Source organism: Lingula anatina, chromosome 4 (assembly GCF_051362555.1).
Source record: "Lingula anatina isolate TDL-2025a chromosome 4, LinAna3.0, whole genome shotgun sequence".
Taxonomy (NCBI): domain Eukaryota; kingdom Metazoa; phylum Brachiopoda; class Lingulata; order Lingulida; family Lingulidae; genus Lingula; species Lingula anatina.
Genome location: NC_141770.1, coordinates 11,499,372 through 11,517,766, shown reverse-complemented (window position 1 = coordinate 11,517,766; position 18,395 = coordinate 11,499,372). Strand labels below are relative to the sequence as shown.

At 35.6% G+C, this 18,395-nt stretch overlaps 2 protein-coding genes across 2 annotated transcripts; one reads left to right on the top strand and one right to left on the bottom strand.

The window, feature by feature from the left end:
* The first annotated feature begins 41 nt into the window (after positions 1-41).
* On the top strand, positions 42-18,395 carry LOC106159685 (flap endonuclease 1). The gene is made up of 11 exons (XM_013536065.3): positions 42-232; positions 479-581; positions 1,111-1,213; positions 1,957-2,130; positions 3,402-3,538; positions 8,086-8,152; positions 8,400-8,531; positions 9,391-9,423; positions 9,784-9,902; positions 12,394-12,511; positions 12,987-18,395. Exons 1-11 carry the CDS (start codon positions 151-153, stop codon positions 13,053-13,055), a joined length of 1,137 nt encoding a protein of 378 aa, XP_013391519.2. The 5' UTR covers positions 42-150; the 3' UTR covers positions 13,056-18,395.
* LOC147762281 (G protein-coupled receptor moody-like) lies at positions 4,131-7,644 on the bottom strand. The gene has a single exon (XM_087010337.1). The coding sequence runs from the start codon at positions 6,163-6,165 to the stop codon at positions 5,107-5,109; it is 1,059 nt and encodes a 352-aa protein (XP_086866463.1). The 5' UTR covers positions 6,166-7,644; the 3' UTR covers positions 4,131-5,106.

Below are 18,395 nucleotides of genomic sequence, written 5' to 3'. Positions count from 1 at the left end.
ATTGGGCTTATTGTGAAGTTGCAATTTCTTTGTATCGAATCAAAACATGTAAATGTTATTGTTTTCCCGTCATGCATTGTAATTGAAATTTGGCGGGGAATTTCCATGCTCTTCCTGTTGACAGTAAACAGTGCGGTCATCAAGTAAGATATGGGAATTCATCAGCTCTCTAAGGTGATTGGTGATCATGCCTCTGGTGCAGTGAAGGAGAATGAAATTAAGAACTATTTTGGTGAGTAAACAATGGACTGCTCTCTCTCTCTCTCTCTCTCTCTCTCTCTCAACAATTTAAACATTCCCATTCTCCAGTTGAATACTAGTATGTCAGTTGAGTTACAGAAAGCAGTTATCATAGCCATAGTTTACTGTTTCATGTCCATTCATTCAAGTTCACTCCGACTAAATCAATGATAAACGTAACAAAAATCATAGAAACTAATGATAAATGTATTAATTTTTTATTGTTTTAAAATTAAAGGGCGCAAGGTGGCCATTGATGCGTCCATGTGTATCTACCAGTTTCTTATTGCTGTGAGATCAGAAGGCAATGTGCTTACCAATGAACAAGGAGATGTCACAAGGTAAGAATGCATGTATGCATGCACACACACACACACACACACACACACACACACACACACACACACACACACACACACACACACACACACACACACACACAGAGTGAGAGAGAATCAACAAGAGTTTCAGTCTTTTAAGTCTTTTTCTAAAAAACTGAAGACTCACCCCTATTTTCAGCTATGCATAGTAGTATCCATGTCCATTATTTTTATTTACATTTGATTTTTTAGCAGACTTGCTAGAGTTAGATTAGGAGTTTTGCAAATGTCATACTAGTACATTTTTTTTTTACCAAAAACAACTTTGATTTTTCATAGAGAAGGTAATTTGTAGAAATACTAGTAATTGGTTTTTACTGCATGTTCACTTTTCTACAGCAAAGTTAGTTGTATTAGGTACTAACCACTCTTTTATTACAGTGCATATTAACTGAATCAGAATTGTAGTAGAACCTTTAAAAATCTTTTTCCAGACAATTTGTTTGGTGTGACTCAAAAGTTTTTGTATTATATTTTCTGAACTCTGTAGTCATCTGATGGGGATCTTCTACCGAACCATCAGAATGGTAGAGAATGGAATCAAACCAGTCTACGTCTTTGATGGCAAACCACCACAGATGAAATCTGGCGAGGTGGGTGGAGGCAGAAATAAAGCTAAAATTTTTAGTTCTAATTATATTAATTTTCACACACTGATGAAGGCTGGAGAACAACACAGCCGGAATTTCTAAGGAAAAGGTGTATCTTACATATTATAACAACAATTACCTTGAAAAGTTTTGGATGGTTGAAGTGAGTCTTGATCTAAAATACTATAGCATTACATCCAGTTGTACTATTCTTGGATTCACTGATATGAATGTTTTACAGGGGTTACCAGACATGCTGAAACTGTCGGTCCGATCAGTCATGACCGGGAAAATTTGTCTAGACCAGTAAAAAATTGGGCTGACAAGAGTTTTAAGAACCACAATTTTGAATTTACGATCATCATTGGACATACTTCACTAATAAAATTATATAAAACCCAAAGCATTTTTCCCTCCATTTCAAACCTATCACATTCACAAACAAAGTAAGCTACCTAATCGTACTGGTAGTATCTGTGTCAAACGAATAGTGTGATTTTCGGTCCGACAAAATACCATTCGGTCTGGCAAATTTTTCATTACTGCCGGTCCAAATGTCCGGCCATTCTGAAAAGTTTTCAGCATGTCTGGGTTACACAAGCATATTTTCTCCTTAAACTTAGGAAAATGTTTGAATTCAAAATTTAAATTAGGGAATGTAGGTTTAATATCTTCTATTTTCTCAACCCCTATTTTTATATTTTTACATAAATAATGTTATCGTGAATGCGTCTTGTTTCTCGCAGCTTGCCAAAAGAACTGAAAGAAGGGAGAAGACCCAGAAGGAGCTGGCAGAGGCAGAGGAGGCCGGCGAGGCCGAGACTGTGGACAAACTAAATCGAAGATTGGTCAAAGTGACAAGGGAACACAATGACGAGTGCAAGCAACTTCTGAGGTTGATGGGAATTCCCTATGTGGAGGTAAGGGCAGGTACATGATGAGAGGAAGGGGGTTCAGGGTGTTAAATAGAATTGCCCCTTTAGTCAGAAAAAGGTCCACTCGAAGTCAATATTTGATTTAGATTCTTTGCCATTTCTTAAGTTGGGTCAACTAAAGGGGTAAAAATATTCAAATTTTCATGATAATATTTTCTCACACTCGTACACACAAAAAGAAAAAAAGCAGTTTTAATTAGGCTTTTGTGCAGTAAGGAATGTCAAGGAATGAAATGAAAGGAAGAAAGCTTAAACAAACAAACAAAAAATAATAATAGTATTTTTTAAGCTATGTTTGCATCATTTTGCTTGAGACCTGATAACATTATAACATTTATTTTATCAGTCTGTTTTTGAGTTGAGACCTTTTCAGGTTTTGTATTTTGGGTTAAATCTATTTAACATGGGTAACTGCTATTCAGCCATAATTTAGAAACATGAAATCAGATTTGATCCATATAAAACATTTTCCCCAGTGATATGCACATTTTCCATGAACCAGTTTCCATGCCTAGTTTCATTGCCACTTTTAAGGCACCAAAACAGTGTTACACTTTTATATAGCAAAAAATAAATTTTATTGGAAATTTCAGGACTTTTTCTTATATCAAAATCTGTTCACTGACCAGAATTCCAATCCATAAACCCTTTTCTTTTCTTAGCTGTAAGTTTCTAGTCCCTCTCTTATAATGGAGACTGGTGAATTGAATTCCTGACAGTAAAAATGAGAAATTTAAAACTCAAAAATGGGCATACAGATCTTTTTCAATGCCTTCTGTAAAGATAGCCACAGTCTGCTTTATTGATAAAGGGAAAATTGCTGAAATTTCTGTTAATTTTTTTTTGCTATATAAAAGTCTTGCACACTTTGTAAAATGGCTTTCATTTTTATAATAAAAAATTTACTGTCTGCTTTCATTACTGGATTTGAAATTATTTTTAAATGAAATTTTCTGATGACTTCTTTTATTACTGGCTATGTGGATCTACCCAACTCTGGGGTGGTTCTCGCTGAGCGCAATCGCCTCCTGGCATTAAGTTAAAGCTGGTTATCCTATATGGGATAGAAACAAAAGGAGGCATGGCATTAAGTTAAACTGATTGGACTTAGCAATAGTTGAGTTTGTCCACTAAGACCCATGGTGTCTTTTTGGGAATGAGGTCGTATTGAGGGTTTTTATTTTCTTGATTTATCTAGGGTCTTAACCTAAATATTTATTTATATATTTTTATTTATAAATGTCTCTTTATCGTAGGCCCCGTGTGAGGCGGAGGCTCAGTGTGCGGCCATGGTGAAAGCAGGGGTTGTGTACGCCACAGGAACAGAGGACATGGATGCTCTTACCTTTGGTTCCTCCATCCTCCTCAGGCACTTAACTTTCAGTGAAGCCAGGTTAGTTACTGGATTTTTAACCATGAAATTTGAACAGTGATTTTTAATTTTTGATAGATGTTGTGCAACATTGTGAAATGATTTGTTTTCTTGGGACTGCGTTGTTCTTTCTTTGACTTTATAGATTTATCATATTAAAGGTAAACTGGGGATATCTTTTTAAAACTTTGCTTCAGTAGATTAATATCTGCCTTAGAAAAAAAGTTATGATGCAAGTCTGCCCAAGGTTTTTTTTTTTAACCCCCATTTCATTGTTATATCAAACTTCCTGTTTATATTTATGCATTTTCTCCATTTTTCTCCTCTGGCCTTCTCAAATGTGAAAAGTAAGTTGTTATATGAAAGCAGCACTTTAATTCTGCATTATTAAGATAACTGAAGTGCAGAAATCTCTACTTGATTTAATAACCACAATTATTCTAGGACAATTTGTAGCCTAGGTAACCTTGGACATAGATAATCTCCAACATATAATTCCATAATTGAGACTAAAAACTTTTTATTTGTAGTCAAAAACAAAGAACTCTACCCATTATCCCTAAACTATGAGCAAGATGAATTAATTATCTCAATTTAAATACACCCCCTGTCCTTTATTAGTTATACTAGTTAATATATGGGCCCCTGTCCAAATTATTTAGATTTTGAAATCAGCATGACCCAATATCTGGAGAGATAACAGGACATTGTCTGGAGGTTATATAATTTCCAAGATCTCACAAGTGTTTGCACCAAATGTGTGGATTATTTCTCAAGTGTTTATTAAGAATCGTCAGTAGTCTCAATAGCTTCCGTGAAGATATCCTGGAAACAGATGAGTCACCTAGTGTAATTGACTTATTTGTTATTGGATTTGGCACCTTATATTTCAAGGTCGTATTTCATTGTATTTTGTCATCATTGATAAACATATTTTTTTAAGATGTGCACATAAGCCTAAGAGAAAACAAGTCACATTTTAAACCATCAGCTAATGTACAGTATATATATATATTGTTGTTGTTAATGATTCATTTTGTAATTCCAATTTGTGAATGATAATTCCTTTCTAGAGACTGCTGCTATTATTTATAATAAAGAATTAATGATAGAACAAACTTGCTAAAATTGAATAAATTGGATAAAGAGTGGTAAACTACCTCTAAGATTTTTGATACCCAGCAGCAAAATATACAGTTACGTAGGTAATAAATGGAATGCAATTTACATAAAGCAATTTATTAGTGTTGATACATTGCTTTATCACCATTATCAATCAGTATTAATATTCAGATGGATAATATAGTATTAACTCACACAGAAACTAGATAATTGGAAAGTGTGTGCAAAATCTGACAAGCAATTATTTCACTTTTGCTTGGATAGAAACTCTCAAGTGGCATAGGTAATTAAGTGTATTGTGCTACCAATACATCAGCACTGTGCATACGTTTCCTTTTGAATGATGTTATAAAATGAAAGATACCATCATAATAAGATTAAGGAAATGCAAGGGGTTGGCTTGTTCTTTCCACTTGCTGATTTTCTGTTACATAAGTTTATATTTGAAGAAAATTCAGCTTTGAAGGTCAGTTCTTTCTCTGCCTGCGGCTGCCTCCACATGAGCATAGAATTTCACCATACGCTTGGCGAAAACTTTTATTCATAATCCCATAGATCCATGGATTCACACAAGAGGCCAACCAAAATGTCAGTGCAGAAATCATGTACACCGCCCGATCAAAACATGCATTCACATCCACTGTGTTCACAATAGTAAAAGGAAGGTATGTTAAGAAAAAGCCTAAAAATACCACCAAGATCATCTTGACTGACCGAATATCGTTTTCTGGGATTTCGTATATGAGATCATTCTGTCTTTGCTCACTGACAGGGAGATTTGTCAGACCAGTCATGGTTAGGTCTGCGTTCAAGTGGCTGCTGCTGATGGTATGAACAGGCGATGGTACCCATTCTGTATGCCGTGCAGTGTATGTACAAATACGGTCACGACTTTTGCGTATGGCCTGTACTATACGAAAATAACACCCTGTCAGTACCATGCAGGGGATGATGATTGCCACCACGAAGACGGTAATCACTGTTGGACGAGAAGTCTGGCGGACATAGTTGTATCGCCCCACTTGGTGGGTGTATGCCACTTCCACGCCATAACCCCACATACCAGGTGCAACAACAGTGAATGCCAGCAGCCATACTGCAGATATCTGGAGACCAATGGCGACCTTTGACGCAAATCTTTTATACGCTCTAGGATGCACTATGAGAATGCATCGGTTGACAGCAATGCACATGATGTTAAGGCCTGAGGCGATTATGAGAATGGTTCCGAAGAAATTCACGTACTTTCCCACTTCATCTGAAAAGTTCCATCTCCTTCTAAGATAGGTGTCTACATAGAAAGGCATGATACAGAGTGTGAACAGGACGTCAGTAATGGCTAGACTTACTGTGAAGGCATTGTAGGCAACCTGGAGTTTCTCTGACTTGATGACAGCTGTGATCACTAATAAATTCCCAATGCCTCCCAAGATGATTTCCAAGATGATGAAGACTGCTCCAGTTTTACCTACAATGTTATTTGAGTCAGAATGGAGAAAATCATCATCTGTTGTGTTACATTCCATAATTTAAGGTGTTTTGGCAGCAATTTTCAACACAGTTTATTTACACATCAAGAAAAAAGCTTAAAGCATTATGAACCACTTCACAGTATGTTCTTCCTTAAAAGCTCTCCATTCTCTGTTCTTTCGGGTTTTGTTCTTCTGAAAGAACTTCTGTGCCTCTTTTAGAAAGGTTTACCTTTGGGGGCTTGTGCCATTATATCGTAGGTTATAACAGTCTTTTATATGGCAGTTCTATCAGTTTACATTTGCTTGGTATCTTCAACAGCAATGTCTCCAATTTTTAACAATCCTTGTGGTTTTTACCAATTATGTCCCACATCAGATCTTTTTTTACACAGTCGAGGAGAACCACCTCATTCACCTTGACTTAGAGTGTGCATGAAAAGTACAGCTCTGTTTCTTGAGAAAGAGATTTGAAAACTGATGACAGTTTTGAATGTCCGTTGCATTAGCATGTCTAGCATGTCTAGGGAAGTATTAGCGTATTAAGCGGCACTAGATATTGCATCCTTCATAGCCTTTGTATTTATTGCCTCACTTATGAAGCTGTGCAGTAATTGTAGTTTTTCATCTGGCAATTAAGAAGGAACACTTTACTTTCGTGATTTTTATCCCAGTGTGTAGAAGCCTTTGAGACAGGATATTAAAATCCTGCCTGAAAATGTCAGAATCATGTAACTTACTATAAAAGATTTGCTTTAATCTCAGTTAGGCGGCTGAATGTGACACAATTACTAGACAGCATCCTTCATCATTCTTTGATTGTGTTTACTGTTTAACTTCACTGTAAATCCTTCTGCCTGCCTCTAGCAAAACTGGCACAAAAGCAGGCTTGATTTTATAGTTTGTTTGATATTTTAGAATTTGTGCTGCAGATTTTGAAAAAAAAAAATAGTCAGCACCTCAAAATTAGCTCAGGCTTTCAGTTATTTATTTTCTTAGGTTTTTTAAATAAAAGGTTAATCCTTATTCTTATCTGTTCTCAGTAATGTCTCTGATGATGCACAGTATTTTTTCCTCACACTTTATCTAAAACATCTCATTGCTGTTATTTTGTTCTGCCACATTAATTGTAATTTTCACTTATATGAATTGTTATCTTGTATGTCCTGATATAAAAAATAAGGAATACTTGATTTTCTGATCTTACTTGGCCTGTGTCCATGAATTTCTCGAAGACTAATGGTCAACCATCTGTTCCTCACTGCTGTCTCTGTCCTTGAGTATGTGCTTGACCAGTGCTCCACTGCCAATGACTAAAAGAAACGCCATCTCTCATCAACAGCTCTCTAAGAAATATCCCACACGTCACCATATCGAGAGTAAACCATTCATCAGATTAGACTGGACAGAGATCAAGGAGTCAATGGCATGTCTTATTCCTGAGAATACTAGTTTATCCCCATTTATTTTTACCGGTGATGTATTGAATTGTGATAATGATAAAAGTGATTAATTCTTCTTCCTTATTTGCTTGGTGGATGGGCAACACTTGGATGGGAGTGGTTGTATTATCTGATGGCCTACTTGTTATTTGATAAGTGGAACATACAATTCTAAGAAAGGATTTAATCTTAAGTTGGCTTTAAGGGCTTTTGAATTCATAATGGAAATGTTAATAGCTCATTTTGAAATGCCATGAGAATAGAGAAATTCAAAGATGAGAAAATTCTGTACCCATGTATCACTTCAAGGCTCATGTGCTGTTTTAAAAATTTTCAAACATTTTTTTTTTCATTTCAGCTTCCAGATGTTATTTAAAAATCTTTATAATTGTGTCTGCATCTAAAATTACATTGTATAATTTAAGATATGAACAAAAATGTTATATCAAGCCGTTTTTCTTGGGGTGTTTTTAAATTTAGAGAAAAAAAAAACATTTTAAATAATCAAGGATGATAAAGGTTCTTTTCATTTCAGAAAAATGCCAATTAAGGAATTTTATTATGGGAGAATATTGGATGAATTAGGACTGTCAGATGAAGAGGTGAGATGATCATATTTTTATTGAATTCAGAAAGTTCTGCTCTTGGCATTTAAAACAATTTCCTTTTTTCTCAGAACAATGCTACTAAGAAAATGTCTTCATATTTCTGGCAACAGTGGGAAGCAAAAATTGACATGAGCCGTGTATTTTTGAATTAATGATACTTTCCTCTTATTGTCATTAATGAAGATTTACCTTAAGTGAGTGTACCTAGCTAATGATTATTGATTCTTGTGCTATTTTCCAGTTTATTGATCTCTGTATACTGCTGGGCTGTGACTACTGTGAGTCTATTAGAGGGATAGGACCCAAGAAAGCTCTCGACTTCATCAAACAATACAAATGCATCGAAGAAGTAATTAAACATATAGACCAAAAGGTACATGTTGTTTATTTCATTTTCTTCCATGCTGCAGATTTAATTTCTAATTACTATGTACATTTCAGACATCATGATTTTGAAGTGACTTTTTCTCGAGTATATCTCAGCTATGAGATTGATAACAGAGTGCTCACAATAAGAAACCAATCTAACAGCATCTGATTGGTTCTAATTTTAATTTTGTGGACAGCGGAAAGGTTAGATTTTCTGCCTCTGGTGTGCTTATCATAATTTGAGATAGTTCATACTGAGATAGGTCACACTGAGGTACAGGTAGGTCACACTGAGATAGGTCACACTGACATAAAACATGGTGAGATAAGATACTGAGGTAGGTCACTCTGAGAAAGGACACACTGAGATAGGTGTTATTGGCGAAGGTCACACTGAGATAAGTCATACTGAGATACATGTAGGTCACATTGAGATAGGTCACACTGAGATAAGTCACACTGACATAAAACACGCTGAGATAAGATACTGAGGTAGTTCACTCTTAGAAAGTACACACTGAGATAGGTGTTATTGGCGAAGGTCACACTGAGGTAATTCGTACTGAGATGTCACACTGAGATTGAATGAACTAGGCCATACAAAGAGAGAATACACTGAGATGATGGGTCAAATGGGTTAATGTCATACTGACCCACCTTAACTGGGAACAGGGTTAAGTCACCTGCCAAACACATAAGGAGAAGTGAACACGAACCGTAATATCAAATATCTGTTTATTTGTAAATTGTTCATTTCAGAATTTGTAGGTGATATTTTATGTTGAACAGATATGATCTGCATTGTAAAAAATATTGATGATGTTTTATATTCTGCTATTTGAACTTCCCTGGCATTCTTCCAGAAATACACGGTGCCCGAGGACTGGATGTTTAAGGTAAGGCAAAGTGAAGAAAAAAAAACATAATAAACAAAAAAAAATTGTTTTCACAATCAACTTGTTGTTTGATTCAAAACTAACATCAAGTAACTTGTTAAATTTTAAATAGAAAGATTGTTTAGATTTCCTTCAGTGCAGATTAATCATAAAAGGATACTGCATCTTTTTTTATTTATCCAATTACTCAACAAAATTTCCAGTTGCTTAATGAGATGATAAGATTTTACTATTTTCCCAGAAAGAACAATTTGCAAGGTAACCTTGTGCATATTTGTTAATCTACATTTTGTGCGTGAAAAATTAAATAACAAACAAACAAATCATTGTGAACGTAAAACCATTTTTTCTGTCTTTAAGGAAGCCCGTCAGTTGTTTAAAGAACCAGAAGTTGCAGATCCTGGGACGTTGGACCTAAAATGGACTGAACCAGATGAGGAGGCTGTGGTGAAGTTCATGTGTGAGGACAAAGGCTTCAAGTGAGTTGGGGTTAACCAAATGTTGACTTTTTAAAGTTTAAAAACTTAGTCGTTTCATCCCAACTTCCAGTCCCATCAAGTTGTTTAGGTTTGAAGATGTAAGATAGTATGTGTTACAAAGACTATAATAATGTACGGTAATGTGCCAAGCATTTCGACGGGCCCAGTCAATCCGACCAAAAAATTATATTATAAAATTAATTTTTCAGGGCTCAAACATTTAGTCCATACGTCAAAATCATGCGACAGAATTTTTTTCTTGTTCCGATTGTTCGACCACATCGTCGGCAAGACTCGGTAAATTTTCAAGCCAGTGAAATTAGATGCTGCACGTCTCGGCCCTTTGTCAATTGTTGTCCTTTCAATAGCTTTTGTCAATGAGGAAGAAACAATTAACTAAAGATCTAGTCTGCAAGCGAGACGTACCTGTCATTTACTTTGTCCCCGATGACAATAATAGTGCTTATATACATACAATTTGTGCTAATTTAGCAGACTTGCCCTTGCTGACTGATTCGTCACGCCCGTAACTGGGGGGGGATGTCTGTTCTGGATGAAACCAAATGTCGACAGTGGGTAGGATATGTAGTAAACATCTTCATATAGACCATACATAGCGTATGCTAGCAATAAAAATTTTGGGAAGAATAAGCAATTTGTTTTCAAGTTTGATTGAACTATATATGCAGGGGAAACGTTCTTGAAGTCAATGCCGCGAGATCCTACATTTACTACAGTCGACTGAAAGATCAGTGAGATCGACCGCCTAGACTTCTTGGCGCCAAATACCACGCACTGTCAAAATCTGACGAACGCGTGTAGCTATTCACCGACTTGGATAACCGTTTTGTCAACAATAAATGACGTCTTCCTTGTTAGAAAAAAAAACAGTAACTTATATGGCGGTGAAAAGCAGAGCTTCACAGAGAGTTCCACTGGGTATTTACGTTACTAGTGAGTCACTTTTTATTTCCCCAGATGCATGAAACGTTGATGTTATTTAGCGTAATTCGTGAAGAACTCCATTCCTGTGACCCCCTGCCCCACAACATGTGGTTTGTGCTAGGTATGCTGGAGCAGACTAGATAAGACCCGTCTCGTTTGCTCAATTCTCACGTCAAATTATGAATGCTTCTGTTTTGTGTAAACTATGGCAATTAAATGCTTATTTTACGTTTGGGTTGTATCAGTGGGGTTTTTTAATATGCACCGTGGCTTGTGCACAGCGAGTGTATACATATAAAAAAATCGGAAGAGTGCCATTGTATGTCTATCGGCACAGGTAGGTTCCGTAGATTGCCTTTTGTCAATATGTTTTAATATAACATGATTTTTGAATTAAATACTGAAAAGTAATTTAAAGTTACACAGAATTCCGTTTGAGTACCACTTGGTATTCTTTGATAGGGGCGATAGAATGTTCTTCGGAAATGCGTACGTCTACGCCGAGCAAGCCTTGTGAGTTGAAAACAACTGATCTCGGACTGGTAAAAAAATCTCAGTTTGGTTGATTTCAGTCGAGATATTAAAATTCAAATAGGGCATACGTAGATCACATAACTGGTTTAAGTCTGGTAAATCTACTGGTTTCAAATATAAGTGACCGGGCACTGTTTACAACACCTGTCTCCGGGGGAAAAAGCGTCCCACTTGTGAAGCGCGTCATGAAAGTGATCGTCGGTGAGGGAAATAAATAGATAGAAATAATGAACTGTCGTCTGTTTGAATCTCAAGTTATGTTAGTACATATTGTACACAGCAAAATAAAATTTCAAAAGGAGGATAAAACGTGCTTGAAACGCGTGTTAGGTGAAAATTGCGGCTTATCTTGCGTTACACTTCCGTTAAAGTGCAATACTTCTGGTAAGATGGACGTTTTGGCAGATGCCCCTAACAATCCGATGATATCAAAGATTTCCATTGCTATATTTTAATCAATTCGACCAAACTGACATTTCCATGAAAGTAATTAATTAATCTTGGTCGAATTGTTTGGCATATTACCGTATATTTATGTATTATAAAGACTATTTATATACCAGTAATAGCAGGGACCAATCTCCTTAGTCTAACAAGCAGGATAAGATTGGTCCCTGCTATTGCAGGTATATGAATTAAACATTTTCCCCTAAATATCGCATGGAAAACATTGCAATGCAATGTGTTTTTTGCTCTTGCTTGTCTCAAAGATAGCAGCTATCATAGGTGACATCACATTTGACATCATAAGTGACATCACAGATAACATTATGTGACATTACAGTGACATCACAAGTGACATCACAGATGACATAGGTGACATCACAGATGACAGGTGGCATTACAGTGACGTCGTAAGTGACATCACATTTGACAAGTGACATCGCAGATGACATAAGTGATATCAAAGGTGACATCATAATTGACATCACAGATGACATTATAGGTGACATTACAGGGTCAGTGGAACTAACTGAGCATGTGGCATCTTATTTTCTTGTTTCTATTTTAGTGAAGAAAGAATACGAAATGGTGTAAAAAAGCTGGCAAAGGCACGCCAAGGATCTACACAAGGAAGACTAGATAGTTTCTTCAAGGTTTTACCAAGCCCAGGGGGAAGCAAGAGGAAGGCAAGTTACTTCTTCATCAATCTTAATTTCAAAAGCTTTTAAATATGTTTTTTCTAATATCGATCTTGGGACTTTGACAGTTGATGAATTTACTTGATGTTACTTCAAATTTTCCTGGAGGGGAAATCTTGCAAATTTGGAATTTGTTTTTATAAATCTTTCTACACAGCTGTAACTTGCTCAGAGATGTTTGATCTTGTTCATTGTTTCACTGTGGCATAACAGAGATATGATTGATATTCAGGGAGTTCTTTGATTTCCAGGAATTCCATTCTAAGTCAGTCACATGCTTGGGTTGCTTTATGTTTGTGTTTGTCAGTTTGCATTCATTGTATTTTCTGATTGATGAAGTTGACAGATACGCACACGTACACACATGCTATGAGAGAGAGAGAGATAGAGAGAGAGAGGGAGAGAGAGAAAGAAATGTATTTCACTCTGTGTTTCACAACAGAGATATTTAATTAATTTACAGAAAGAGGAACCCAAGGGATCAGCAAAGAAAAAAGCAAAAACTGGAGGTGGATTCAAGAAACCAAAGTAGAGACTCACTTGTGTAATATTGTGATAAGAATAAAATAGAAGAAGTATTTTGACATTTTTTAAAGAAAAGAGCTGTCAGATTCTATGATTAAGAAACTAATCTCTGAGTGTAAATAAGATGACATTGGCAACTTTTTTTGTTAATTCTGAAATATCCACTCAAAGCTTGTGTTAGTGGTAAGGCCTTGATTGGAGCTAGGTAAGAGAATTAATTATACTTTAACATGGATGCAATGCAATGTTTGGTGATGATGTTGGAGTCCTGTGGGTGTGTTTTGTTACACCACATAACATTGACCAAGATGTATTCAGTTGACATAAATTTTTTTTAAAAAATGAGTACCTGTGCTCTTGGTTGCACTTTTACCTACTTGATAATATTGGGGTAGGCACTGGGATCCAAACATTACCCTTTGCAAAGGGGAAACATGACTATGTTGCCATCTTGGTTTGCTCAAGGAAAATTTTTGTAAATTTGTTAGACAAATTTACTGTGGAAATGCAGTGAAAGGGGAAAGAAATTGGTGCATTGCGAGTTCCAGGCAGACGACTGAATGCTGTGCTAGTGGTGTGTTAGTTGTGCCAGTCACAATGGGGTCTATTTCGTTGGTGCAGCTGCCTGTAATTTTAAGAAGTTGTGTACTTTTGTTTCCTCTTTGCATCCCTTAACTGTATCATCATTTCATAAACTGCTGGGAACTATTTGTCACAGAATACAATAGAACTGGAGTAGTTATAGAAATTCTGTCATTACTGTAAAGGATCAACCATTTTCAAACCCCGAACCTCTTTAAAACTTTAAACTTGCAGTAACATTATTATATTAAGTGTGTTTTTCTTATTGCAGCTCATGTTATTACATGTAATCGAGATAAATGATGTTATTTGAGAGAAATTGAAGCAGGTGTTTGAAATATCAGATGTTAACATAGAGAGAAACTTGGTCCATAAATACACTCAACATGTGTGTTAGATTTTGTTTCAATTTGTTCAATAATTTGTGTTGCCCACACACCACTTATAATAAGTACAGCCCATTTAAGTTATCAACATTTTCAGAACTTTGTACAGAACTCTTCCTATGTTTAATATAATTTATATCCACATTTCCATGTAATACTGCATCAGGTATTGATTATCCCTGTAATTTGTGTAGGAGGAATGGTGAAAGTGGTGTGAAGATGTTAATTTATCTCATTTTCCAAACTAGTTGCAACATTTGAACATTTTGAGAAGTCTGCTTGGATTCAGTGCTCGGGATGCCCACAGCTGTGGAAGAGCCTCAAAACTGACACCAAGGCAAGTGTATTTTACGCCAAAAAATATTTTCTTTGCCTTCAGCAAGACTTTTTCATCATTACTCTGCATATCAAACATCAAAAACTCTTTGAAGCTCTGTAAAATAATCTGTGTGCCAGGCCCTGACATGTTGGGGAGGTTCATATGGCATAACAAGACAATACTAGATCAACAAAATGCCATTCTGCCTGCTGTGGAGGGGGCAGGCAAGGTCCCTCCTAACTGACAGAAACATCTGCGGAAATTAAATCCAAGTGAAAACCAAAACTCCTTCTGTTTTCATATAATTTCAACTTTGTATTTATTTTTGATCTGAATCACATGTTACACATCGAGGAGCACTTCCTCTGCAAAAATCTGTATGTTACACAACTACATAAAATAGAACAGATCCAAACACTTGCATTGCATCTACTGTTAACGACTGCCGCAATACTGAATGTTGTATCACCTAATACAATTGCACTATGACATTAGAAGATGAAGGTACCAAGCTGGCTCTCAGGCAGTGTCAGTGACTAGTTTGAATGATACCAGCTGCGACTAGTTTAATAATTTGTTTGCCATGACCAATGCAGTGAAATGGAAAAAATATAAAAGAGACGATGTACACTATACAATAAATAAGTTACTTTCAGGATAAAGCTTGCTTATTTGATATACAGAAACATAATTCTCTACTGTGACACTTTGTACCTGAAACAATGGACACTCACATACAGTACAAGGTAATATTGCATCAGGGTTTTGTTCACTGTACATCTGGAAAGAACATGTTGGTGACCTTATATACATACCAATGTACCATGAGATCACACATACCCACAGTGAAACTACATTCACAGTTATTTGATATTTTGTTCACACTAAAAAAAATCTGGTTTCCATACATATGAATTCTGCAGAGAATATCTGCCCTTTACTATCAATTTTGAATTTGAAAATGTTTTGGCAGATGAACAATTAATTGCACACATGGGTTTACAAAATTATGTTGCTTTTCACATTGGTATACAAAGTTCTGCGTTTACAAGTTGGCCACATTGTTTCATTTCTGTGAGTTAAGTAATCTGTTTGAGTATTGTTTCAAGAAAACTTCAAGAAAGTCTGTACACTAAAAAAGCAGATTTTAGCAAAACTAGCCACTAGAATCTAAATGAATATCTTACATACAACTAGAGAAATAGTGGATGAAAGAAGATCTAGTTTGTCTGCCTCAAGCAACCAGCCAGGAGCACACCATATTTTAACACCAGTCAAAGCACACGCTACTTTGTGATGTGACCTATTGTCAACAATGATTGTCACTGCATTATTTCACCTTTCTAATGCTATCTACTTTGACTAGCTGGTGCCTCCTAATCAGTACACACAATTGCACATGAATATACTAATGATCTTCTATTTTTTGATCTTCTATTATTAACTTCAAGTTCAGTCTAGTGAGAGGAAAAATTAACTGTGGTACACATTTGGGATAAAATCTGTTGAAAACTCCATGGAAAGCAAGACCACAATATATCTTAGCTGATAAAAATTACAAAAAAAAAACAAATTCTGATGCATATCTGAAATTTCTAAAAACATGTCTCAGACCAATGAAGAATTTAAATTCAAAGGAATTACTTGAAAATTTCAAATACTCAAGGTATTAAATTACTTAGTATGATCTAATATTTAGGTCACTGAATGTTTAAAAAAAACTTTCTGACATCAAACCAACACTTTAAATAAAAACTTACAACAATATCTTTTAAAGAACTTGCTACCAACATGTTCTTTTTTTTCTGAAGAATAATAAATGTATTTGTTTGAATTAAAAAAGTAATAACCATAGAAATCATGAAGGTTCTTGCAGACCACTTCAAAGAAGCCTTTGTGATCTTTTTAGGTATTTCAACAATTATTAGCAAATTTTTTAATGTTTGGCATCTTAACAAACAAAGTTGACCCTAAAACTGTGCAAAATAAACATCTCATTAAACATTATATTCCTTATCATAAGACCATCCAAAATTTAAAATGTTTCTTATGGTGCATAGAAATTATGTAACCTTTTTTTCCCATATGTAGTTACTAGTTGAATCATTTCCAATTGTATAGCCATTTGGTAGACAGACATAACCATAATAAAGCATAAAACATGAATAAATATCTTAGAGAAAAATGTTCAGCAGATGACAACTTAACTACTCAAGACTCGAGTTTTTCTGTGAAAAACAACATACATATACAGAAAGAAAATCTCTTGAATTAGTATCACAGTGCTTCTAAATGCATGCCCTGGACATCAATTGTGCAACAAGACCTAAAATGCAGAAACACCCAGGGTACGCCAGCGATAAAAGCGTTAAAAGCAGACTGATTGACCATCAGAGTTTGCAATCACCAGTGAGACGTTAAACCCATCCATCCATCCATTCATTCATCCATCCACAGAATACTCATGGTAATCATTTGAGAAAATGACTAGGACCTTGTAAAATAATGTGAATAATTAGCATCTTATGTAATAAAATTAAAATCTATGTTCTTATAACTATGTACCAATATAAGTATACATATACATATATATGTTTTATCTCTCAAATATATTTACATCTATATACATCCTGATATATACTACTGACCCTGATTCAATAATAATAATAATAATATTAATAATGGAGTTTTTAGTATCAGGCAGGGGTACATGTGTAGACCTGACAGCAGAAATGCATTTAAACCATAACAAATGGGAGAGGGGGTTAAAACAGCAGTTACATATGTTTACACTCAGAAATCAAAACACCTTTGGTTCCCCTAAAAAATTGTAAAACAACAAACAAGTATTGTTATTTTCTGAAACCCAAACATGTTGTGGCTTTCAAATAATGGTTGGATTTTATAAGAAGTGGATGACTTGCCAAGGTCTGATAATGCACTCAGGTTACCCACCCAGTTCAATGCTGGGTGAATGACCTGGCGGAACGACCCCGGCATAGCCACGGTGTAGATGCAATGGTGACGTCAACGTCTAATATAGAGTACAAAATTTTAAGAATTTTGAGTATTCCACTAGACATGTCAAGATCCTCTGAATGAACAGCTCGAGTACAAACTGCTGATTGTGAACAGCTTGTGTAACAGTTGAAGTCTCATGTCAAAAAATGTCCCAAATGAACCGTAAGTGACAACTACATTAAGACCTAAAATTTGGACAACAGTTGATTTGAAAGCCACAAACATTCCACTCTTTGAATTACTTCCAGTGTTCTTTCATTTTCACTTAAACAGATACTCTGTAACAGCATTGTTCTTTAAAAAAATCTATCAAGAGGCAGTTGTAAATTTGGCATCGTCTCAACAAGCCCCACACTGACATACGCATAGATCATCTCATTTCAAACCCCTTCAGAAATGAGTTCCGCATATCTTTTTGGACTGCCACACCAAATTTCTTTATTGAAGGACCAATCTGGGGGTCATTCCAACTGGGCACACAAGAAGTCATAACCATCTCGCCCTGTTCCTCGTCCACTATGTCACCATGCCAGCCAGTTTCCCGCAGACCACTGGGGTCCTGTCAATCTCACAGCATTTATGGTAATTATTCAACAGATTCAAACAACATGGACTAATAATTTTCTCCTTAAATGTTCTTTTTTAAAAAAAATAAAACTTCAGTTTTCTCATTTGAAATATTTGAAAATTTAGTTGGCCTTTGTGTCTGAAAGTACACTTTTGCAAATTAAAAAAAAATATATATATTCGAAAAGTGAAATACTAGCAAGCGTTTAAAAATTTCAAGTATCTACCGTATGCTTAGCACTAAACAGGGTCTTAAAAACATTTCTTGGCCTTTAAAATGTAAGAGCAGTAAGGGCAAAAAGTTCACCAGGCATTGGGAAAACCTGCATGTTGCCACCAAGGGCCTTAGTGGTGGCTGGAATCGATTTAACTATAGTGAAGAGTCAAGTCTCTTGCTGCTGAATCTTCTTCCTATATCGTAGAACTATTTACAAAGACATTTTAACATGATAATTTGGAAAGAACAAGACCA